Raw genomic sequence first — 24,840 nt, forward strand, 5'->3', positions numbered from 1 at the left:
CATCTGTCATGGTCCGGTCCGTGAAGTCCGCATTCCAGTTCACGGTCCCATCCGTGGACTCAGGACTCCGGGTCTTCCAGCTGTCTTTTGTTTCGGTTTGGTTAATCATAAGCATCTGATTCCCATCTTGGGGCTTGGAATATAAGTAGCCTTGGGGTTGAGTGTGAGCTGCTGGTTTGTCTTGTCAAGATCCCCTGGGAGCAACCTGCCGGTGGAAGGCTAGAGCGGCCACTTGCCATCTTTCGTACGCGTTGGAGAACCATCGCTTCATGGGCCTTGCTGTCGGTAGTTGGAGCTGTCTTTGCGGTATGGATTCGGCTGTTTCCTGGGCCAGCTGTGTGGCTGTCAGCCACTCTAAGCTAGGTAGGGATCCGGCTGTTTCCGTAGCCAGCCAAGGTTGCTTGCCGTAACTGCAACTCAGATCAACCCCGAGGCAGAGATGGAACTGTCTGTCGTTCTTCAGTGTTTGTCTCTTCTTGTCCTCACTTCCGTGGGGTAAGTCAGGCCATTCTGCCGTTGCCCTGCGGGGGGATCTGTCTTGTCTTGTCCTCGCCTCTGTGGGGTAAGTTCTGCTGTTACCCGACGGATGGACCTGTCCCACCTTGGTGTGGAGATAAAGTTGAGTCCTGGCTTGCCTAAGGACACGTCCCGGCTCTATGTCTATGTAATGTCCAGTCTCATGTTAGTGTCATGTCAAAGATGAGTCCCGGCTTTTTGAAGGGTAGGTCCCAGCTCTGTGTTGATGTACAGTTTCCAGTCTGTCTCCGGGCTCCAACCTCTGAGTTATCAGCCTCTGAATTCCAAGACCCCAGCCTCCAGCCTCCATCCTCAAGACCCTGGCTCCCGGCCTCAAGACCCTGGCCCCCGGCCTCAAGACCCCGGCCCCAAGACCCCAGCCCCCAGCTTCCAGCCTCATCCAGTCCTGTAGCCATGTCATATCCTTGCCTAGATCTGGGGTCTGACCCCGAGACAAGACCCAGGTTCTGGGTCCTTGTCCAGTCTCTGGCTCGGAGTTCAAGTCCAGGCTCCTAGTTCATAGTTCCTTGACCGGGTTCCCTGTTTCTTGTCCATGTCCTAGCCCTGGTCCTGCATCCTAGTCCTGTTCCTAGTACTTCAGTGTCTGTGTCTTGCATTTGGGTCTGCCACCAGCGTCCCCCATTATGACAGCATCCTGATGTCTAGATGTTCTGGGGTTGAGTGAAGAGCCAATGAGATGGTATCTGCTGTGGATCTGTTGCTCCAGTCGGGAAACTGGAATGGATCCAAGTCACTTCCCAGGCAGGAGTTAATATGTTTCATCACCAACCTCTCAAAGCATTTCATCACATTGGATGTGGGTGCTGCTAGGTTATAGTCATTGAGGCAAGTTATCATTTTCTTCTTGGGCACTGGTACAATTGAAGCCTGCTTGAAGCAGCTGGGAACCTCAGACTTCTGCTTCAGGCAAGAGGTTAAAGGTCTCAGTGAATACTCCAGCCAATTGATCAGGACAGGTCCTCTGTACTTGGCCAGGTACCTCATCTGGGCCAGGTGCTTTGTGAAAAGAGGTGATCTTTGATTATCTTTGACCAAGTTGCAACCAGGTATTCAAAAACTAACTAGTTTGCATCAGTAACAAGGATCTCACTGAAGGTCGTTCATACTAAATTAGAAGTCCTGTTGATAATGAAGCAATTACAAAGAGAACTTAGCCAGTTAGAGAGATGAGCTGAGGAATGGCAAATGAATTTCAACTTAGACAAGTTTGAATTGATGCATTTTGGATATTCACACCAAGGTAAGATAGTGAACAGGCAAATGTGGAACAGAGGAACCTGGGAGTACAAGTGCACAGTTCGCTGACAGTGGAGCAAGTAGACAGGGTGGTGAGAAGGCGTTTAACATGCTGACCTTCATCAGTCAGAGCATCAAGTAATAGAGCCATTATGTTGCAGTTATTAAAGTCATTAGTGAGGCCACACTTGGAGTGAATGAATGAGGCCTCTGTTTGTCAGGGTCAACCATGGATGTTGTGTCCTAGCAGTCTAGATACGCAAGCCAGGGCAGTACAATACGAAGGGCAAGCTATTTCATGACTTATTTCATAATTTACTGGCATAATTTACATATTACTATTTAACTATTTATGGTTCTATTACTGTTTAATAATTATGGTGCAACTGTAATGAAAACCAATTTCCCCCGGGATCAATAAAGTATGACTATGACTATGACTATTACCCATGTAACAGGCTCCCTCTCTCCACACATCTGATAAGTCCAAAGGAAAGGCAGAAACAGATAAAATTTGGTACTAGCAGCGTCGCAGGAGTTGCCAGTCAGCATTGAACTGCCTCAGAGAATCCAGCTACGAATTTTTCCGTCGCGGTTTACCCCCAAAGCCTTCCTCATGACAGGGTATAGCCACAAGGCAGCAGAGATTTGAGGTCAGTTTTCCTTCTTCTAGATGACCTGCCAACCATGGTTGACGAGACACATCTGTCTGAAGCGATTAGTTTTAAGGTGCCAGCAACTCACCTTTTCCCATTCTCCTGTCATGCCTCGTTAACCTGGAATATTGATTGTAATTCTTTCCCACACAAGTTGTTTTCAGATATTTTCCATGTATTTCCTTGGAGCATCAAAATTTTGCCCGTGATGTAAGGGAAATTACAGTGGTATGAGAGAGGAGTTGGTCAAAGTAAATTGGAAGGAGCTGCTGGTAGAGATGTCAGCAGAGCAACAATGGTGTGCATTTCTGGGAAAAATGAGGAAGGTGCAGGACATGTGTATTCCAAAAATGAAGAAATACTCAAATGGCAAAATAGTGACAAGGGAAGTCAAAGATAATGTAAAAGCAAAAGAGAGGGCCTACAACAAAGTAAAAACTAATGGGAAGATTTTAAAAACCTACAGAAAGCTACTAAAAGAATCATAATAAAGGAAAAGTTGAAATATGAAAGCAAGCTAGCAAATAATATCAAAGTGGATAGTAAAAGTTCTTTCAAGTATGTTAAAAATAAAAGAGAAATGAGAGTGGATTTAGGATGGCTAGAAAATAAAGCAGGAGAAATAATAACAGAGGACAAGGAGATGGCAGATGAACTAAATGAGTATTTTGCATCAGTCTTCACTGTGGAAGACAATAGCAATATGCCTGATGTTGTAGTGTGTGAAGAAAGAGAAGTGGGTGCAGTTACTATTACAAGGGAGAAAGTGCTCAAAAAGCTGAAAGACCTAAAAGTATATAAGTCACCCAGACCAGATGAACTGCACCCTAGGGTTCTGAAAGAGGTAGCCCTAGAGATTGTAGCGGCATTAGAAATAATCTTTTAAAAATCATTGGACTCTGACATGGTACCAGAGGACTAAAAAATTGTAAATGTCACTCCACTCTTTAAGAAAGGAGGACGGCAGCAGAAGGGAAATTATAGACCAGTTAGCCTGACCTCAGTGGTTGGGAAGATGTTAGAGTCATTTGTTAAGGACAAGGTGATGGAGTTTGATGGCCCTGGGTCTGTACTCGCTGGAATTCAGAAGGACGAGGGGGGATCTCATTGAAACCTTTCAAATGCTGAAAGGCCTAGACAGTGTAGGTGTGGAAAGGATGTTTCCTATGGTGGGAGAGTCTAGGACAAGAGGGCACAGCCTCAGGATAGAGGGGTGTCCATTCAAAATAGATATGTGGAGAAATTTCTTTAGCCAAAGGGTGGTGAAATCATGGAATTTGTTGCCACATGCATCTGTGGAGGCCAGGTCATTGGGTGTCTTTAAGGCAGAGATTGATACGTTCTTGATTGGACATGGCATCAAAGGTTACTGTGAGAAGGCCAGGAAATGGGGTTGAAGAGATGAAAAAAAAAGATCAGCCATGATTGAGTGGTGGAGCAGACTCGATGGGCCAAATAGCCAAACTCTGCTCCTCTGTCTTATGGTCTTAAGTTAACTCCCGTGTCTTTTTTAAATCTCGCCCTCTCATCTTGTATCTATGCCCTCTAGCTTTGGACTCACCAACCCAGGGGATAAAGCTTCATGTGGATTACTGTCACAGATTGATTTTAACTGGAACAGTGTTGTATTTCTGTTGTGTATCTCAATGTGGTGATACTGTGGTGAAAGCTCTGCTTTCAGCGTCTGTTGCTTTAGCATGGGTGTGAATTGATGACAATTTAATTCCTCTGTCAGAAGCTTATAGACTTCAAGGAAATACATGGAAAGTATCTGAAAACAACTTGTGTATGAAAAAATTACAATCAATATTGAAGCATTTGTGTAATTCTGATTTTCTGCATTATGTGTAATTTTTTGCTATGGTCATACCCAAAGTTAACCTGAAATATAATGCCATGCAGAAGCACAGCATTGATGTAGCTGCGTATATCAAACTGAATATGAACAAAATTAGGAAATTTACTGATTAATTGGCAACCATAAATGTGACAAAGTAATCAGCTTCAAAATGAAGGCAAGCAACACGTAGATCATTATGAAAGAGGCTTGTGAAAAACTAACCATAAAGCAGGTCAGATTTAGTCAAAGTGATCATTTAGATGCCGCAAAGTTGACTGATTGTTTATTTTCCCCTACAAGTTTCTGACAGAGGAATTAAACTGTCATTCCTGACTGCAACTCAGTTGGTCCCTGGCTGCTGTTTCCATTGATACAGAAATTTCAAATGCTGTTTTAAATGAGAGTTGTGCTTCAGTTAGGAGCTATTTTTGAATGCTTTCTTGTAAGATTCCACAAACTGAACAATCTTTCAGTGCATCATTAAGGCCATCACTAAACTAACAATGCTCACATGATTTCTTCCATCCAGCCACATAAACTGAAATGGAACCCTCTTACTTTTGATTCCACTTATGAAACCTAAAGTGTTCTACAATCAACAATGGTTTTGGTTTTAATTGTTCCTGCACTACATTCATGATATCTGCACAGCTCATTTCAGCTGGTTTGGTTGGAACAGTTAAATTTCTAAACAAACTGTATGCTTTCCCACCCATTGCATGCAGCAACACCGGAACTCATTTTTCACCAGTTATTTCATTTGCTTCAAAATACTGCCCAATTTGTTCAGTGAACATCATCCTGTTAGCTGTTATGCCATCAAACATTATCTATCTTTCCAATGCAGCCAGCCATTTCTGCTTTATTTCTTTCTTTATTATTATTATCATCCAGTACTCACTGTTTATAAACCTGTAGCTGTACTCATTGCTTGTTAATTTTATCTATTTTCTGCCCTTTCTTTACTCAAATGTCTCTCTCCTCTTCCAAAGAAAAACATGCTGTGCTTAACAGTTAGGTACTTGGCTCGGTTCATTTTAAAACTTCCTCAGTGCCACTATTATGTTTTGTAAGTACAGAAACTAATTGAAAGAAAAACACAGTAGCCGGGATGCTTGACTACTTAGTTTTTTCCTTTTTTTTCAGTGAGGCGCTCACATATGATGTGGTGGCATAATGACATTTGCCATTCACGTACTTCTTACATATAACCCTGTAATGAATTACGTAAACAAAAGAAGAATGCTTATTCAAACAATATATTGTATTTACAATGTTCCTCAAATATTACTGAAATATTGAATACACTGCAGGGACCTATCAAATCAAATCAAGCTTAATTATCATACAAACCATACATGGATACATTCAAATGAGACAGCGTTCTTCTGGGGCCAAAGTGCATAACATACACTCAAAATAGCAAGCAAGAGAAAAAAGTACACATAATTACACAAGATAGCACATGCATAGTCCAAGTCCCTGAGCAACATATAAAAATTGACTGTGCAGCCCCAGACAATCCAGCCTGTACATCCACCTGCCGAACACTAAAGGGCAGCACCAATGAAAAAGGAAGCTTCCAACCAAGTACAGACTCCACACTGCACTGCCTCCAGCTTCATCTCATCTCGATTGCAGCAGCAGGCAAGCCCGCTTGAGGCCTAGTCCTTGCTACAAACGAGGCCATGCTGCTGCCTCGTCGCCTGTCTCATCAGCAGTCAAGGGAAACAGGCCTGCAGCATCTTACAGTATTAATGTCTAACAGGGTCTTGCAATCACAAGAGAAACAGCCAAGACAGCCACTCACAGTTACACTGCACACTGCTTTCGCACACCAAATCCGATGTAACAGGCAGCAACACAGTATACACCCAGGTCAGCTTCCCTAACCCACTTGCCAGCTTCTCCTTCTCCCAGCCAAGCACCATTGTCTCCTTCTTCCCACTGAACGCTGGTTTCTCACTTCTCCCTGCCCATCCACCAACCTCTCTCCTTCCCCCGCCAAGTGCCGGCTTCCCCTTCTCCGTTTTGTCCACTGGCTCCATTGACACCCCAGCCAGCAGTTCCAAACAATGAACAGAGCACTGATACAGTAGACCTGCTGTACCTATTGTTCTTGGAGTCTAGTATAGTCTTTAAATCACAAAAAACATATTTCAAAAAGAAAAGTGTGCCTTTGGTTGGCCTCAGAGAATCCGCTGTGTTCAAATGTCTTATAATCTTATAACAGTGGGATAAAAGCCGTTTTGAGCCTTGTGATAAATGCTTTCAGGTTTTTATATTTTCTGCTTGATGAGATAAATCTTACTGAGAAAATAATGGTCTTTTTACTTGAAGTACTGCACTGGCAATCCATTGATGGTGCTTACTGGTAGTTTTGTAATGGTTTAATTTACTGAAGAATTATTTGTGACTACTTAAGTGTAGATTGCAATTTAGGAACAAATGTGCTGATGGTTTTTATGGAGAGAAGAGAATGGCCTTAACCATTGGGCAATTGCACGACAAACAAAATGTTGGGGAAGCTCAAAACGCCATGCAGCATCCGTGGAGAAAAATGGACAGTCTAAATTTCGGGTCCTGACCCTTCATCTGAGCTATTGCATGTGTCTGCCTGGATGGTGACAGTGGATGTTCTTTACTTGGATTTTCAGAAAGCATTTGATAAGGTGCCACACAGGAGGTTGCTTAACAAGATCAAACCCTACGACATTGATTTCCTTCGGATCTGAACATCTGTCAGTCCCTGTCATGAATACACTCAATGCATGTCACCACAACTTTCTACTGCAAAGGACTCCAAAGGTTCACCACTCCCTCTCAGTCACAGATCACGGACCTCTTATTTTGAGACTGTGACCCCCTGATTCGAAACACTCCAGCCAGGGGAAACACTATCCCCATATTTACTCTCTCAAACTCCATAAAAATGTATTAATGCACTCAATCTACAGGAGTGACCCTGAGCTTCCTGTGGCCTACTACTTTAATTCATCATCCTGTTCCCACATTGATCTTTCTGTCTGTGCCTCCTGCACTATTACAAGCCCCAGCCCAATCTTGAGAAACAACACCTTATCTCCCATCTTGACATGCTGAACCTGCAATTCAATATCAAATTCCTCAACAGTGCAATGTTGGTGGTGGAGGCGAATACGATAGGGTCTTTTCAGAGACTCCTGGACAGGTACATGGAGCTCAGAAAAAATAGAGGGCTATGGGTAACCCTAGGTAATTTCTAAGGTGAGGACATGTTCATCACAGCTTTGTGGGCCGAAGGGCCTGTATTGTGCTGTAGGTTTTCTGTTTCTATTGGAATGTTCACTTTTTCTTTTCTGCTTTTTCAGAACTGGCCATTTTCCTTCTTGTGCAGGCTGGTCTGCTGGAAACATCCCACAGCCTTATCATTAGCAACACATTCCGCAGACAACACACTTAATTTGATCTCAACTGTCCTTTAACTAACATATTAGGTCATTCACTCTCACTCTGTGCCACCTGCCCCATCCCTCACTCTCTCTGCTACCCAGACTAACTTGATTTCTCTTTCCTGATAAAGGGTCTGGAGCAGAACCATTAACTGTTTCTCTTTCCACAAATGCTGCATGACCTGTTGAGGTTTTCCAGTATTTTCCAGCATTCGTTTGGAGACAAAAGAGGTTAATTTAATTTGGTATCATGTTCAACAGAGACGTTGTGTTCCTGTGCTGTTCTATGTTAACAGGCAGTTTGAAGATGATTGTGAAAGCAGTTGTAGAATTGACAGGGGGTGGCAATAAATTTGACTTTGACTTTGACCTTGACTTTTGTTCTCTTTGTTGAGTTAAGTGCTGGATGTTAAACTAGTTTCATTTTGATTATTCTCAGAGAACTTTGATACAAGAAAATTGCTTACTAATAAATTTCTAGGGTGTGGTTCATTGCCAACCACATTCATCCTAAATTAGTTTCACCAGTTTATATATCCCTTTGTCAGATCTCATCTATAAAAATGACAAATATTTAACAGAAGCTTTAAAAATACTGAAGGCTGCTTTGAGGTGATAGATACAGAAACATAATTTTAAAGATAACAGCAGTATATGCCAGAAATCTGAAATGAAAGCAGAAAATAGAAAACACGAGTCAGACAGTATCTTTTAAAAAGAAACAGTGTTAAAAGTTCAGCTCAATGACCCTTTGTTAGAACTGGAGAAGTGTGAAGAGTCTGTTTTACATTGCAGAGCGTGTGAAACACTGTCTCCTAATTAGAGAATCAGAGAAGAGAGGTTATCAAATGGTAACAGTACGGGAGGGCGAGTTTTGTTTGACACAGAGAAAAATGAAGCAAATTGGATCAGCAAATTTGCAGATGACACCAAGATTGGGGGCATAGTGGACAGCAAGGAAGGTTATCAAAGCTCAAAGTGGATTTCTGACCAGCTGGAAAAATAGGCTGAATAATACCAGGTGGTATTGCAGCTTCCCTTCAGCAGCCTGAATGAGGAATTCATGGTTTCCTGTACAGAAGAACTGATGCTGTACAGAGGTTCCAGCAACTCCAAAATCTCGTCAGCAGGCATTGAGGTCCGGACAGGCAGAAAGTGCAAGGCCAAGGATGCAGTGGAGATGGCTGATTCACATGGATCTTGTAAGGACAGTTGTTTCTGATCAGGTGGAACTGGGCAGCTTCCATTCAACCCACTTCGACAGGGCCCAGAGCAGGGACAGATGCAAACTGGTCCAGGAAGAGGTGTGAGCAGCTGTCAAAGAAGTGCGTACTACCAGGATGGTCGGAATGGGGAAGCAGGGAGCTTAGACAATGTAGGAGGGTGCGCTGAAGTGGAAGATCTCCTGGTCCAACATCTGGCAGGCAGAACCCTAGAGCATCAAATTCATGATCCAGGCTGTATACAACGTTCTCCCTAGTCAAGTGAAACTTTTTGCTTGGGACAAAATTGAGGTTCCATCATGTCCTCTCTACCCTGGCAGAGGGAGCCTGGACACATCCTCAGCAGCTTCCCAGAAGCTTTGGGAGAAGGACACCACCACTGGTGCCATGACCAGGTGCTGAAGGCAGTGGCAGAAAGTATCTCCTCGACCATTAACAACAGTCGGCACTTCCGCTAACCCAGAAAGTCCATAGTCTTTATCAAAGCTGGAGACCAACCACAGTCTCAACCCAAATCACCAGCAGGCTTGTTCAGCATGGCTTCTGGCTGGCAACAGAAAGTCGATCTTAGCAAGCAATTAAAGTTCTCTGGCTTCATCACATCATCATCACTGAGGCCTGACATGGTCATTCTGTCAGAAACCTGGAAGCAGGTGGTCATGGTAGAACTAACTGACAGTGTGTTAGGAGACCAGATTAAGGAGTTGTTTGAGCATAAGGCCAAATACCAGTAGCTAGTAGAGCAATCTCAGAGACAGGGGTGGAAGGCACGATGCGAGTCTAGGGTGTTGAGGTTTGCTGGCTGCTTGCTCTGCAGAACCTTCTCTCCCCTTGGCATTCAGGGGGCTGCTAAGAAAAGAGCCATCAAGACCATCACAGAGGCTGCCGCGCATGGCTCCAGATGTCTATGGAGCAAGAGGTCTGACCTGTGGACCAATGCTGCTTGGGCCTGATCAGCCCTGGCTGGGTCACCTGGGCGAGGGTGTCTAATGTTGAAAGACCCAAACACCCAATGACTCCAGGTTACATCACTGATTATGTGTCCAAGGATGTATCTCAGCATCAAGGCAGACAAGTGTAAGGTGTTGCACTTTGGGAGAACAAACCAAGGTTGGACTTACAGGTGAGTGGTAGAGCATTGACTGTGGTAGAACACAGAGATCAGGAATACAGAAGAATAATTCCTTGAAAGTGGCGTCATGGGTAGATTGAGTGTTGAGTACAAGAGTTTGGATATTCTTTGAAATTGTACAAAAAACATTGGTGAGGCCTAATTTAAAGTATTGTGTGTAGTTTTGGTCATCTACCTACAGGAAAGTTATCAATAAGGTTGAAAGAGTACAGAGAAAATTTACAATAAGTTTCCAGGACTTAAGGACCTGAGTTATAGGGAAAGGTTGAATTGGTTATGACTTTATTCCCTGGAGCATAATAGAATGACGAGAGATTTGATAGAGGTACAACAAAATTATGAGCGTATAGATAGGGTAATCTATAGATAGGTAGCAAGTAAGCTTTTCTCATCTAGTTTGGGTGGGACTACAACAAGAGATCACGGTTCAAGGGTGAAAGGTGAAAATTTAAAGGGAAACATGAGCATCACAGATGCCGCTTGGCTCGTTAAATTCCCCACCGGTTTGTTTAATTTTTCGCTCAATGGGTCCTGTGTTTGTAAACGGTGGGTGGAAATTTTGCATCAAGAGATTCGCTTCCCTTTGAAAGGAGATGCGTCGTCAGACTGTATTTTCATCAGATTGTGAATAGCAAATGAGAACTACCCAACGCCTGTCACCAGATTCCGCAAGCTCTATCTTCACCTGCCCCGCCTCCAATCGCCGCTGCGCTAGCTTCACCTGCCCCTGCTTCTCCATTGGCTATTTTCCTGATGGCGTCACAAACGAAACCCTCCTATTCAATTGTCAGTTTCCTGGAAACCTAAACATTAAATGTAACAGTACTGCAGACACCCGTCAACGCCAGTTGCTTGTCAGAGTTACGGACGTGGCTCGCTCCTTTAATGCTGTTGCATTTTATTTTCTCTGCAGATTATCCATTTCACACAAGCCCTGAAAGCGGTAAGTAGGAGAGGTCTGCTCGGGTGGCGCGGAACGAAGCGGCGATATATATGGTTTGATTTGTTTTCACTGAAGCACTATGTAAGATCATCGAAATGGTGCATCCTTGCGTGTTTTCGCCTTCTCAAGAACTTGCTGGTAAAAGCTGTCTATTGAACTGCAAGTAAGTCGTGGTTTTGCTATTGTGCTGGGTTCTTTATTTTAATATTTGTTTTTAAGGTACAGTGGATTCGCTCTTTGTACCGGATCTTCCTATGTCTTGATTGCAACGATTTTGCTCAGCCTCTTCTTTGAATCTTAAAAAAATCACTGCTGTATTTCCCTTTTAACCCTTGGTGTTGCGTCAGTGATAACAACACCGTCTGTTCTTTCGCAAGTTTTTATTAGTCTTCTCTTTTGATTGTTCTTCCCAAAATATGTATATAGAGTAAAGAGCATATATTGATTATGGCAACGTTGATCCCGCATGTAAACGAGATTACCGCCAGGGTATCATCACGGTAGTCAAGGCGGAAAAGCTTCCATTTGACAAGCGCAGCTCATTCTAACACAAGTTAATCTTCAACCAACGTCCGCCTAACCTTTCCATATATAATTAGTAATGGTTTATGTCGATAACGTAGGAACAGCTGGATAGATTTCAGTAAATTTTCGAAATCCCAATCCTCCTTTCCCCCCATTTCCTCCCCAATTGCTAACTCGGAGAGGGTGAAGTCTCTGCACTGCCGATAGTCCCTTAGACATAAGATTCTGCAGATGCTGAAAATCTTGAGCAACGCGCAGAAAATGCCTGAGGAACTCATCCGGTCAAGCAGCATCTATAGAGGGAAATGTTTATAAATGCTTATATTTACAAACATTTTTCTTCATTGATGATGCCTGACCTACTGAGTTCCTCCGGCATTTTCTGTGCGTTGTTCAAGTCATTAGAACTGTGGCGGTCAAGATCGAGCCAGCCCTCACCCTCTGCGAATCCTTGATTCAAGCATTCGAAGCGACCTGTAATATATTTTTTTCTTCTCTCCTAGCCCTTCTGCCTATAATTAGTTTTGTTTTTCTTATTTATTTGTGGGATATTGAGAGTTGCTGCAAGTTGAACAATCTATTCCCAGATTGCCCTCGAGAAGGTGGTGGTGAGCTATCATCGTTAATGCCTGCGGTCCTCCCGCAGTGTTCAATTTAATACCATTCTTACTCTTTGCAGACATCCACGAAACAGAAGAAACCCCCAAAGAATGAATGACAGAAAAACGTTAGAACCCCAAAGCCCCTCCCCATCCCCCTTCCGTGTGGAACTCTAATACATGCCCAGCCACGGTGCAGGGCTGGAAGATGGAGTGAAGGTTTAAGTTGGTGGACGGGTTGCCAGACAAGCAGCAATATAACCATATACCTATGTAACAATTACAGCACGGAAACAGGCCATCTCGGCCCTTCTAGTCCGTGCCAATCTCATACTACCACCTAGTCCCACCGACCTGCACTCAGCCCATAACCCTCCATTCCCTTCCTGCCCATATAGCTATCCAATTTAACTTTAAACGACAACATCGAACCTTCCTCAACCACTTCTGCTGGAAGCTCGTTCCACACAGCTACCACTCTCTGAGTAAAGAAGTTCCCCCTCATGTTACCCCTAAACTTTTGCTCTTTAACTCTCAACGCATGTCCTCTTGTTTGAATATCCCCCATTCTCAATGGAAAAAGCCAATCCACGTCAACTCTATCAATCCCCCTCATAATTTTAAACACCTCTATCAAGTCCCCCCCTCAACCTTCTACGCTCCAAAGAATAAAGACCTAACTTGTTCAACCTTTCTCTGTAACTTAGGAGTTGAAACCCAGGCAACATTTTAGTAAATCTCCTCTGTAGTCTCTCAATTTTATTGACATCTTCCCTATAATTTGGTGACCAGAACTGTACACAATATTCCAAATTTGGCCTTACCAATACCTTGTACAATTTCAACATTACATCCCAACTCCTATACTCAATGCTCTGATTAATAAAGGCCAGCATACCAAAAGCTTTCTTCACCACCCTATCCACATGAGATTCCACCTTCAGGGAACTATGCACCATTATTCCTAGATCCCTCTGTTCTACAGCATTCTTCAATGTTCTACCATTTACCATGTATGTCCTATTTTGTTTAGTCCTTCCAAAATGTAGCACCTCACATTTTTCAGCATTAAAAAATTTTTCAGCAATGACCTCCGTGAATGTTATTGGAGCCCCACTCAGGCAGGCAAACAGGAAGTAATCTATCCCTGGAGGGGAGAGTGAAATGAATCTCAGGGTAGTATACTGTGACATATATGTACTTTAAAAATAAATTTACTTCGAACTTTGAGAAGGCAGTAGACTCACTTCTCATGCCACATTATTCACACAATTTACAAATTGTGTGTAATTAATCATGAAATTTGACACAACTTTTAGCCAATTTCTCTTTGTATAGTAGAAGACTACTTAAGGCTAAATGCAATAAGTGAGGAGGAGAAAAATAAGGAAATTAAGGTTGGCAAAGCAAGAATAGTCATCAGCACGAATGGGGAATATCAAAATAAATCCTTTACTAGGAAGCAAATGCTAAAAGATGAGGTTGAACCTACTAGGGACAAGTAAATACATTTACTGAAGGACAGAAAACAGTGAATTGTGCTTCATGCTTGTTTTCCATGCTGGAGATCTACGGACAGAAATCTTCCCAAAGAACACACATCAAAGTTGCTGGTGAACGCAGCAGGCCAGGCAGCATCTCTAGGAAGAGGTACAGTCGACGTTTCAGGCCGAGACCCTTCGTCAGGACTAACTGAAAGAAGGGTCTCGGCCTGAAACGTCGACTGTACCCCTTCCTAGAGATGCTGCCTGGCCTGCTGCGTTCACCAGCAACTTTGATGTGTGTTGCTTGAATTTCCAGCATCTGCAGATTTCCTCGTGTTTGCATCTTCCCAAAGAGTCACTTATAGGGTATACAGATCCACCCTCGTTGTAAATGCCCAACTTATTTACAGCCCAAATGAATGAGCATTAAATTGGGTGGGATGGATTTGCAGCCCATCTCCCAATGCTCATTTGTTTGTGTGAGCTGTAAGGCTGCAAGCATCATATAGCATATGCAAAGTTGTTTTATGGTGAGTCAAATGCCTTGGTCCTTGTTTTTATTTGAATATATTGCCATACTTTTCCAACTTGCAAACTGTTTGGATTACATGCAGTATTTAAGAGTGAAATCCTATTGTAACCTGGGGAAGACCTGTAAGTAAATGACAAATGTTGGCAGGCAGAGGAAAATTTCAAAATTTGTCAATAATAACACAAAATGTGGCCAATAATGAGGATGATGACTATGAAAGAAACACAATCAGACCCAAAATGGGTCTGAACATTATATTCATTTCAGGAATTGTGCATTTCTGTCAATTCCAGCGTTTGTTGCTCATCCCTATTTTCACTTATGAAAGCAGTTGTGAATCACAATTTTTGCAATACTGCAATTGTTCTGGTGGAGGTGCCACCACAGTGTTCTCTGGACAGAGAATTCCAGGACATAAACTCAGTGATAATGAAGGTCTGGTGCTATATATCCCAGTCTGAATAATACATGACTCAGAGTGCAACCTGCAGATGGTGTCCACTGCATCTGGGTGCTTGAGGAAGGTGCTGCAGGGTGGCCTGGATGAGTAATTGTAATGGATTTTGCAGATGGTAGACACCGCAGCCGCTTCCACTGGTGCTAAAGGGAATGAATATTAGGGGGGCTTGATGTGGTGCAAGTGAAATGAGCTACTTTGTCTTGGATGGTGTTGTGCTTCTTGAGAGTGTTTGGTATTAGATTCTAGATAAATGTGCCTTGGGAGTCAGGAGGTGAGTCGGAGCCACAGAAACTTCCCTGCTCTTGTAGCTATGCCAGTTATGTCGGTGGCCCAGATGAGTTTCTGCTCAGTCCCCAGGAATGTGATGGTGGTAACTCAGAATTGGTAATGCTATTCAATGTGAAGGGCAGGTTGTCAGATTATCTTTTGTCAGAGATGATTATTGTCTGGGACATTGTTTATTGGCAACAATGTTATTTGTTACTTATCAGCCCATCCCTGAATGTTGCCCAAGTCTTGATTAACTGAAGTGTTGTGAATGGTACCGGATATTATGCAAATAACACTGACCTTGTGATGGCGAGAAGATCATTGCAATAAAATTTATATAATTTAATTATGTACATTTTATTTGCTCTGTTTCATATCCTTTCTAACATTCATTCTGATGGTTACAATTTATTAATAATCTTCCAGAAATAGTAGGGGACAGAGGGTCCAGTGAGATGGAGGAACTGAGGGAAATACATGTTAGTAGGGAAGTGGTGTTGGGTAAATTGAAGGGATTAAAGGCAGATAAATCCCCAGGGCCAGATGGTCTGCATCCCAGAGTGCTTAAGGAAGTAGCCCAAGAAATAGTGGATGCATTAGTGATAATTTTTCAAAACTCTTTAGATTCTGGACTAGTTCCTGAGGATTGGAGGGTGGCTAATGTAACCCCACTTTTTAAAAAAGGAGGGAGAGAGAAACCGGAGAATTATAGACCGGTTAGCCTAACGTCGGTGGGGAAACTGCTGGAGTCAGTTATCAAAGATGTGATAACAGCACATTTGGAAAGTGGTGAAATCATCGGACAAAGTCAGCATGGATTTGTGAAAGGAAAATCATGTCTGACAAATCTCATAGAATTTTTTGAGGATGTAACTAGTAGAGTGGATAGGGGAGAACCAGTGGATGTGGTATATTTGGATTTTCAAAAGGCTTTTGACAAGGTCCCACACAGGAGATTAGTGTGCAAACTTAAAGCACACTGTATTGGGGGTAAGGTATTGATGTGGATAGAGAATTGGTTAGCAGACAGGAAGCAGAGTGGGAATAAACGGGACCTTTTCAGAATGGCAGGCAGTGACTAGTGGGGTACCGCAAGGCTCAGTGCTGGGACCCCAGTTGTTTACAATATATATTAATGACTTGGATGAGGGAATTAAATGCAGCATCTCCAAGTTTGCGGATGACACGAAGCTGGGCGGCAGTGTTAGCTGTGAGGAGGATGCTAAGAGGATGCAGGGTGACTTGGATAGGTTGGGTGAGTGGGCAAATTCATGGCAGATGCAATTTAATGTGGATAAACGTGAAGTTATCCACTTTGGTGGCAAAAATAGGAAAACAGATTATTATCTGAATGGTGGCCGATTTGGAAAAGGGGAGGTGCAACGAGACCTGGGTGTCATTATACACCAGTCATTGAAAGTGGGCATGCAGGTACAGCAGGCGGTGAAAAAGGCGAATGGTATGCTGGCATTTATAGCAAGAGGATTCGAGTACAGGAGCAGGGAGGTACTACTGCAGTTGTACAAGGCCTTGGTGAGACCACACCTGGAGTATTGTGTGCAGTTTTGGTCCCCTAATCTGAGGAAAGACATCCTTGCCATAGAGGGAGTACAAAGAAGGTTCACCAGATTGATTCCTGGGATGGCAGGACTTTCATATGAAGAAAGACTGGATGAACTGGGCTTGTACTCGTTGGAATTTAGAAGATTGATGGGGGATCTGATTGAAACGTATAAGATCCTAAAGGGATTGGACAGGCTAGATGCAGGAAGATTGTTCCCGATGTTGGGGAAGTCCAGAACGAGGGGTCACAGTTTGAGGATAAAGGGGAAGCCTTTTAGTACTGAGATTAGGAAAAACTTCTTCACACAGAGAGTGGTGAATCTGTGGAATTCTCTGCCACAGGAAACAGTTGAGGCTGGTTCATTGGCTATATTTAAGAGGGAGTTAGATATGGCCCTTGTGGCTACGGGAATCAGAGGGTATGGAGGGAAGGCTGGGGCGGGGTTCTGAGTTGGATGATCAGCCATGATCATAATAAATGGCGGTGCACGCTTGAAGGGCCGAATGGCCTACTCCTGCACCTATTTTCTATGTTTCTATGTTTCTATTATTCTGTTCCCATTGCTCCACTGCTCTTTTCCTCAGATGGATATAATGCTAGAGAATGGTGATGAAGAGCTGTATTGCTGCAAAGTTATAAGACAGCTATCTCTTGAGGTCACATGATTATGCTGAACAAGTTTGTAGCCAGCCATTCAGATGACAGATGAGAAGTCAGATTAAATTAGTTTTAAAGCAGTTCTAAAGACATTTACATCAGCCAGTAACCGTAGATGGAAATTGGCAAAGCTATTAATATTCATGGTGTTTACTCTTTGAACTTGGCAGACTTATAGTGTCATACATTTAAAAATAGACATCCAGAAGTTGTTTGTAGTGATACCCTGCCACTCTCGTGATGTGCTGTTGTAGCTGCCAGGCCAGAATCGCTCATTTGATATGCACCAACTTTGCAAAGACTTTTTTATTGCTCAAACCATTGGAAAGGTAATGCCTCATTGAATGGAGTGTTCTTGATGATAAATTAAGCAATAATTATTGCTGAACAATCTTTCTGGCCCTGGTAAGGTAAGTTTATGGAGTTTTATGTTGCTTATTTCTATATACCCCATAACAATATCAAGTTACAAAGATTTTAATTTAGTAAAAACTACTTTTATTTTCAGCATACGTGTATTTCATTTTATATATTAATCCATGTGTGTGCCTAATCTTTATTTTGCTGTACTTAGAACATTATACAAACTGAACGTTTGTTGCTCCTTGGCTCACTGTATGTTAGGGCCCTTGCCAACTTCAGTCAGCTTGGTGATAGCACTGTAGCTGAGTACATCAGATACCTGTGAAAGTCACCTGACAGACTGGTGTTGGTAAGGAGAAATTCAAAGCCGAGAGCCCATTTCAGTTTTGTGGGAGAGACCTCTTCAAAGTGAGCAATAGCTGTTATTGTTTTGTTCCTGACCAGGAGATTTAGACTAAAACAAGTGTTTTAAAGTAAACATTATGAAGAAACCACAAATATTAAGAGCTTATTACACCGAGCAATAAACCACTCAACAGAAGCACACAACAGGTAAGTTTTCAACACCCCCCACCCCCCGCCCTTTCAATTGCAATGGGATTACACTATAATTCTGTACTCCATCTTGCAAGTATTTACACCTCAATAACACTGTTTACATTCTTGGGGGGGGGCGCGGGGGGAATAACATTTGTCTGCGTGTACGAATAACAGCAAAAAGCATTGTATTTCATTTCATTGATTTTTTCCCCCATTAAGTGGGAAGAATCCACAGAATTTTTAAAAAACTAACTTTAATAATTCTGGGTATTATGTTTTGTATATAACTTAGGTTACCTTCTTCAACTTGGTCCAGTGGCATTAACCCATCCACAGTTTAAAGCCAGAACTGCATATTCCTTGAAATAAATACATACTTTGTGTTCTTTTATTCATCCTTATGCAATTGACACTTCCAGATAGTTTCAGGTTTCCTCAGCAAGCCTGTTTTTTTTTCAGACTACATCTTGTATTTATTTCACTAAAACGAATCCTGAAAGTATAGTTATGTATTTGCATAAATTGCAGAAGTTAGTACTTGAAAGTTAATTATTTTATCAATTCTACCTTTGCTCTTATCTATAAGGCATATGGCAGACCATAAGATATGGGAGTAGAGTTAGGCCATTTGGCCTATCGTGTTTTCTCTGCTATTCCATCATGGCTGATTTATTATCCCTCTCAACACCAGCCTTCTCCCTGTAACCTTTGATGCCCTGACTAGCCAAGAACATATCAACCTCTGCTTTAAATACACTCAATGACTTGGCCTCCACAGTCATATGTGGCAATGAATTCCACAGATTAACCACCCCTGGCTAAAGAAATCCCTCCTTATCTCCATTCTAAATGGACATCCTTCTATTCCGAGGCTGTGTCCTGTGGTCCTAGATTCCCCCACTACAGGAAACATCCTCTCTACATCCACTCTATCTAGGCTTTTCAAATTCAGTAGGACGTCCCTCTATTCTGAAACTGTGGTCTTTCACAGACATCAGTAGAGTCCCTAGACTCTCCCACTATAGGAAATGTCATTTCCACATCCACTCTATCTAGGCCTTTCAATATTCGATACGTTTCTTCTAAACTCCAGTGAGTACAAGCCCAGAGACATCGAAAACGCCTCATAAGTTAACCCTTTCATTCTCAATAGTTCTCATGAACCTCCTATGGACCCTCTCCAATGCTAGCACATTGTTTTTTATATAAGTGGCCCAAAGCTCTTCACAAAATTCCAAGTGCAGTCTGACCAATGCCTTAGAAAGCCTTAGCATTACATCCTTGCTGCTGTCTAGTCCTGTGGAAATGAATGCTGACATTGTATTTGGCTCCCTTACCACCAACTCAACCAAGTTAACCTTTAGGGAATCCTGAACAAGGACTCCCAGGTTCATCTGCTGCTCTGATTTTTGAATTTTTTCCTTGTTTAGAAAATAGTCTGCTCCTTTATTCCTTTTTCCAAAGTGCATGTCCATACACATTCCTACATTATATTCCATCTGCCACTTCTTTACCCATTCTCTCAATCTGCTGTCCAACTGCAGACTCCTTGCCTCTTCAACACTACCTGCCCCTCCACCTATCTTCATATCATCCGCAAACATGGCCACAAATCCATCAATCCCATCATCCAAATTCATGATATATATAATGTAAAAAGAAGTGGTTCCAATACAGAACCCTGCAGAATACACCAACTAGAATAGGCCCCCTTTGTTCCCACTCTTTGCCATCTGCCAGTCAGTCAATCTTCTATCCATGCTTGTATCTTTCCTGTAATACCATGGGCTCTTGTTAAGCAGCCTCATGTGCAAGATTTTGTTAACAACATTCTGAAAATCCAAGTAAACAACATCTACTGACTCTCCTTTGTCTATCCTGCCTGTTATTTCCTCAAAGAATTCCAACAGATTTGTAAGGCAAGATTTCCACTGAAGGAAACCATGCTTACTTTTGCCTACTTTATCATGTGTATTCAAGTATCTGAAACCTCATCCTTAAGAGTGGACTTCAACATCTTCCCAACCACTGAAGTCAGGCTAACTTAGACTACAATTCTCTGCTTTCTGCCTCCTTTCTTCTTTCTTAAAGAATGGACTGACATTTGCATTTTGCATCCTCCAGAACCATTCCAGAATCTAGTGGTTCTTGGAAGATCACTACTAATTTCTCTACAACTGCCCCAGCTGACTTATATACCTTCAGATCTTCTCCTTAGGAATAGCAACGATACTCACTTCTGCCCCCTGACACTCTTGAATTTTTGGCATACTGTCAGTGTCTTCCATAGTGAAGACATGCAAAATAGTTTATCTGCCATTTCTTTGTCCCCCATTACTACCTCTCCAGCATCATTTTCCAGCAGTTTGATATCCATTCTTGCCTCTTCTTTACTCTCTACATATCTGAAAAAAACTTTTCTATCCTCTCTTATATTATCAGCTAGCTTGCTCGCTTACCTTCATATTTCATCTTTTCTCTCTTTATGGTTTTTTAATTGCCTTCTGTTGGTTTTTAAAAGCTTGACGATCCTTCAATTTCCCACTGATTTTTGCTTTTATGCTGTTTTTGATTTCCCTTGTCAGCCATGGTTGCCTCATTCTCCTTTTAGAAAACTTATTCATCTTTGGGTTGTATCTATCCCTGCGCCTTCCAAGTTGCCCCTTGAAACTCGAGCCATTGCTGGTCTGCCATCCTCCCTTGAAATCAATTTTGGCTAGCTTCTTCTTCATGACTCTGTAATTCCCTTTACTCCACTGTAATGCTAATATATCTGACTCTATCCTCTCCCTCTCAAATTGCATGGTAAATTTTAGCATATTATGATCACTGCTTCCTAGGGTTTCCTTTAGATTAAGCTCCCCAATCAAATCTGGTTCATTACACAACACCCAATCCAGAATTGCCTTTGCCATGGTGGGCTCAAACACAAGCTGCTTTAAAAGGCCATCCCATTTGCATGCATTCTACAAATTCCCTCTCCTGGAATCCAGCACCAACCTGATTTTCTCAATCTACCCATGACTATCATATCATAGCCCTTACTACATGCCTTCTCTATCTCCCATTGTAATTTATATCCCACACACTGTCTGCTGTTTGGAGGCCTGCATATAACTTCCATTAGGGTCTTTGCAGTTTCTTAACTCTACCCACAAGGATTTTACATCTTCTGATCTTATGTTACCACTTACTAAGGATTTGATTTCATTTTTTACCAACAGAGCCCCTCTGCGTACCTACCTATTCTTTCAATACAGTGTGTATCCTTGGATGTTAAGACCTCAACTACAATCTTCTTTCAGCCATGACTCAGTGATGCCCACAATGTCATACCTGCCAATCTCTAACTGCGCTGCAAGGTCTACCTTATTCCATACACTGTATGCTGCAAATATAACACCTTCAGTTCTGTATTCATCACCCTTTTCAATTTTTCATCACCCTTTTCTATTTCCATTGAAATAGAAAATGCTTCATAATTAGGACTAAGCAGTGAGTTTATCTAAAAGTTAAAGATGTTAACAACTCCAGTTATTTAGACTTCAGTAAACTTAATTATGCTGGGGTTCCTGCAGCTTCTATGTTTCTGAAACTACTTGTCCATAGAATATAGTGATGATCTGCTGCTGTAGCCTATTTACTTCAAGGTTCAATGTGTTCAGAGATGTTTTTTTGCACACCACTGATGTAACACATGGTTGTTTGAGTTACTATCGCCTTCCTGTCAGTTTGTACCAGTCTGGCCGTTCTCCTCTGACCTCTCACATTAACAAAGCATTTTTGCCCACAGAACTGCTGCGTATGGTTATTTTACACACCATTTTCTGTAAACTCTAGATACTATTGTGCATGAAAATCCCAGGAAATTAGTAATTTCTCAGATACTTGAGCACTATCTGGCACCAACAGTCATTCTACGGTCAAAGTTACTTGGATCACATTTCTTCCCCATTCTTATGTTTGATCTGAACAACAACTGAACCTCTTGACCATGTCTGCATACTTTCATACATTGAGTTGTTGTCATGTGATTGCCTGATTAGATACTTGTATTAATGAGCAAGTGTACAAATATAAATAAATTGGCCACTGAATGTACATCATTATTTTTTATGTCGTTATGAACTTAAGCCCTTCCAAAACAGTTACTCTAATAGTATGTTTACATTTTTAAAAAAACTTGTGATTGCACTGCTCAAAACTAGCGTTAATTGTGACATACCATTTAGCTATGTTGTACGTGCCTGTGTATCAAAACCGAACATACACCTTTACCCCAGCAGATTTTGCTGAATTGTATTTGAAATTACATTTTTGATTCTGTAAGAACTCCAGAGAAAAAGAACACTTCTCTCATTCATTTCGAGTTTGCTCCAAGCTAAAGCCCTTTGGCAAAACCATTTGGTAGCAATTCATCTAGTTTTGTCTAAAAACATCCTCTTTAGAAATATTTATTATCATTTTAAGCTCTCCCAGAGAACAAAATGAATGGTAACTTCAGATTAAAAGAGATTTTTTTGTCCAGATTTCTTCGATCCTCCACTTTTTCTAACTGTTGATATTTGACCTAAATATTTAGAGTAATAAATCATAATGGGGGAAGGTGTACTTTATGATATATGGACAATTTATTGATTTGCATCATATCAAGACCTGAAGTGGTAAAGATACAGTAGATTACCATTTTTGATATAATTTGTTTATTGCAAATGACAGGCCTACTTTACACTTCCGTCATAAAACTGCTTTGAATTTTGAATACTATAGAACATTAGCCACCTACATTTTAAAGTTTTAGATGGGTCTAGAGGGTCATAAACTGAGAACATATATGTATGAAGTAGTTCAAGAGTTACTGTTACAGGTTATAATTTGATCCAACAGCTGTCTGATTTCTAAAAAGATTGTGTATCTTGGAGTTTGAGCAAGGATGTTTTTAGTTGGCTGATTTTGAGTGTCATTGGAACACACGTGACAATCTTGTTTTTGGGTAATATTAAAATATAGTCCATATTTAACGATAGAAAGCTTTCAGGTTTAGGCAATGAGCTACCAAAACTCTTTTCAACGCATTACAGTTCTTTTACTCTGTTACTAACCCCTCAGTAGTTGAAGATTGTAATTGCCTTTAGAGAATTGGCAGTGCACTCACCTTCTGAGCTGTGTTTAAACAAAATGATATTGCAGCTGAGACAAAAGTGGGGAGTCTAAAAGTACTATTAGTAGTTCCTGTAAGAAAGTATCTCAAGAGTTGTTTTTGCAGAAATAAAATGGGGTACACTTTGGATAGCTTGTCTGACAATAAAAAACTGTACAGTCTCTTTCTTCATTCACAAATTGTGACATTAGCCTTTGTTTTATTCTGATGCTGAAATAATACTACTTTGACCATCACAGTATGCCCAATTGTAATGAATAAAATGGTGTTACTTACATATTGAAAGGAAAAAGTGATTTGATGTGTTGCAGATCAAAGCCTTCCTAAAACTCCTGTGACAGATAGTTTTCCTTCTCAAAAACAGTTTGGAAAAGCCCCACTCAGCTGATAAAGGCACACTGGTTAAAGCCATGTGCCTTTTGAGTTTTCCATCAAAGGTTATTTGGTGTTTGTGAATGACTCTGTTCAGATGAGCAAAACCACGTTTATTGATTCACAAAATACATCATTTAAAACTACTGCTAGTGGGATTTTTGGAACCAGCAAAGCAATTTATGTGACTAAACCAGCAGTAGTTGATCCTTCTAACTAGTCAGCAGTACAATTTTGTCAACTTCATTGAATAGCAAATTATTCTTTTTGTCAAATATAATCTTTAAGATGTCAAGTCTCTTGCTTATAATGCATCAATGACTTGTCAGAATCTTATTTATTTATTTATTTATTTAGGGATACTGCACCCAGTAGGCCCATCCGGCCCTTCGAGCCACTCCACCCCAGCAGCCCCCGACAAACCTCATTAATGATGGGACAATTTACAATGAACAATTGGTCTGCAAGAGGACAGTAAATACCACTGATAGGGTCATCGGGGTCTCCCTACACCCTTTTTGTGACATTTATCGGGAGCGTTGCAGACAAAGGGCCCAAAGCATTGTTGCAGATCCCTACCACCCATGCCACAAACTCTCTGACCCACTACCATCAGGAAGGAGGTACAGGAGTATCAGGACTAGGACTGCCAGACTGGGTAACAGTTTCTTCCCTCAGGCTGTGAGACTAATGAATACCCTGTCACCACTGAGGTACCGTCACTAGGGCGGCGAGCTGTTTACTGTTTACCTGCACTACACTTTACTACTGGCATTTTAAATTATATTTTATTAATTTATTTATAGTATAAAATTTTGTTTTATGTGCTGTGTGTGATATATGTTGTGTGGATGCACTGTAGTCTGAAGAAATCGTGTTACGTTTGGTTGTATATATGTACAGTCAGACGACAATAAACTTGAACTTGAACTTAACCTACCTGATACGTCTTTGGACTGGGAGGAAACTGGAACACCCAGGGAAAACCCAAGCATTCCATGGGGAGAGCATACAGATGGCATTTGAATTGAACTCTGAACTCCGGAATGCCCTGAGCTGTAATAGTGTCGTGCTATTACAAATTTCTGTCATGGTCCACATAGGGGTCCCTTTAAATTTACTTTGTTTATGTTACGATCCAGACCGTTGACTCCCTGTTTCCCTTTGGTTCCCTGTTTTCCTGTGTCCCTCGGCTTCGGTGATTGGAGGCAATTAACACTTGGCTGAACCAGTAGTTTATAGTCTCCGGCTTTCAGCTGTTCGGCGCGGGAGTGTCTGCAAAGTCACCAAAGGTACGGTGTGCCAATGTCATCTG

General features: G+C 41.7%; 1 protein-coding gene across 5 annotated transcripts in view; it reads left to right on the forward strand.

The window, feature by feature from the left end:
- The first annotated feature begins 10,840 nt into the window (after positions 1 to 10,840).
- LOC134340277 (phosphoethanolamine/phosphocholine phosphatase-like) overlaps positions 10,841 to 24,840 on the forward strand; it is a 42,005-nt gene continuing 28,005 nt past the window's right edge. The window contains exon 1 of one of the 5 annotated variants that reach the window (XM_063037317.1): positions 10,841 to 10,998. Coding sequence is in view for 2 of the 5 variants with exons in the window: in XM_063037315.1 (XP_062893385.1) it covers positions 17,330 to 17,418 (89 nt within the window). In the remaining 3 variants the exon portion in view is untranslated. The other 4 variants (XM_063037316.1, XM_063037315.1, XM_063037318.1 and 1 more) reach the window with 4 other exon arrangements.

The sequence above is a fragment of the Mobula hypostoma genome, chromosome X1, assembly GCF_963921235.1.
Source record: "Mobula hypostoma chromosome X1, sMobHyp1.1, whole genome shotgun sequence".
Lineage (NCBI taxonomy): Eukaryota > Metazoa > Chordata > Chondrichthyes > Myliobatiformes > Myliobatidae > Mobula > Mobula hypostoma.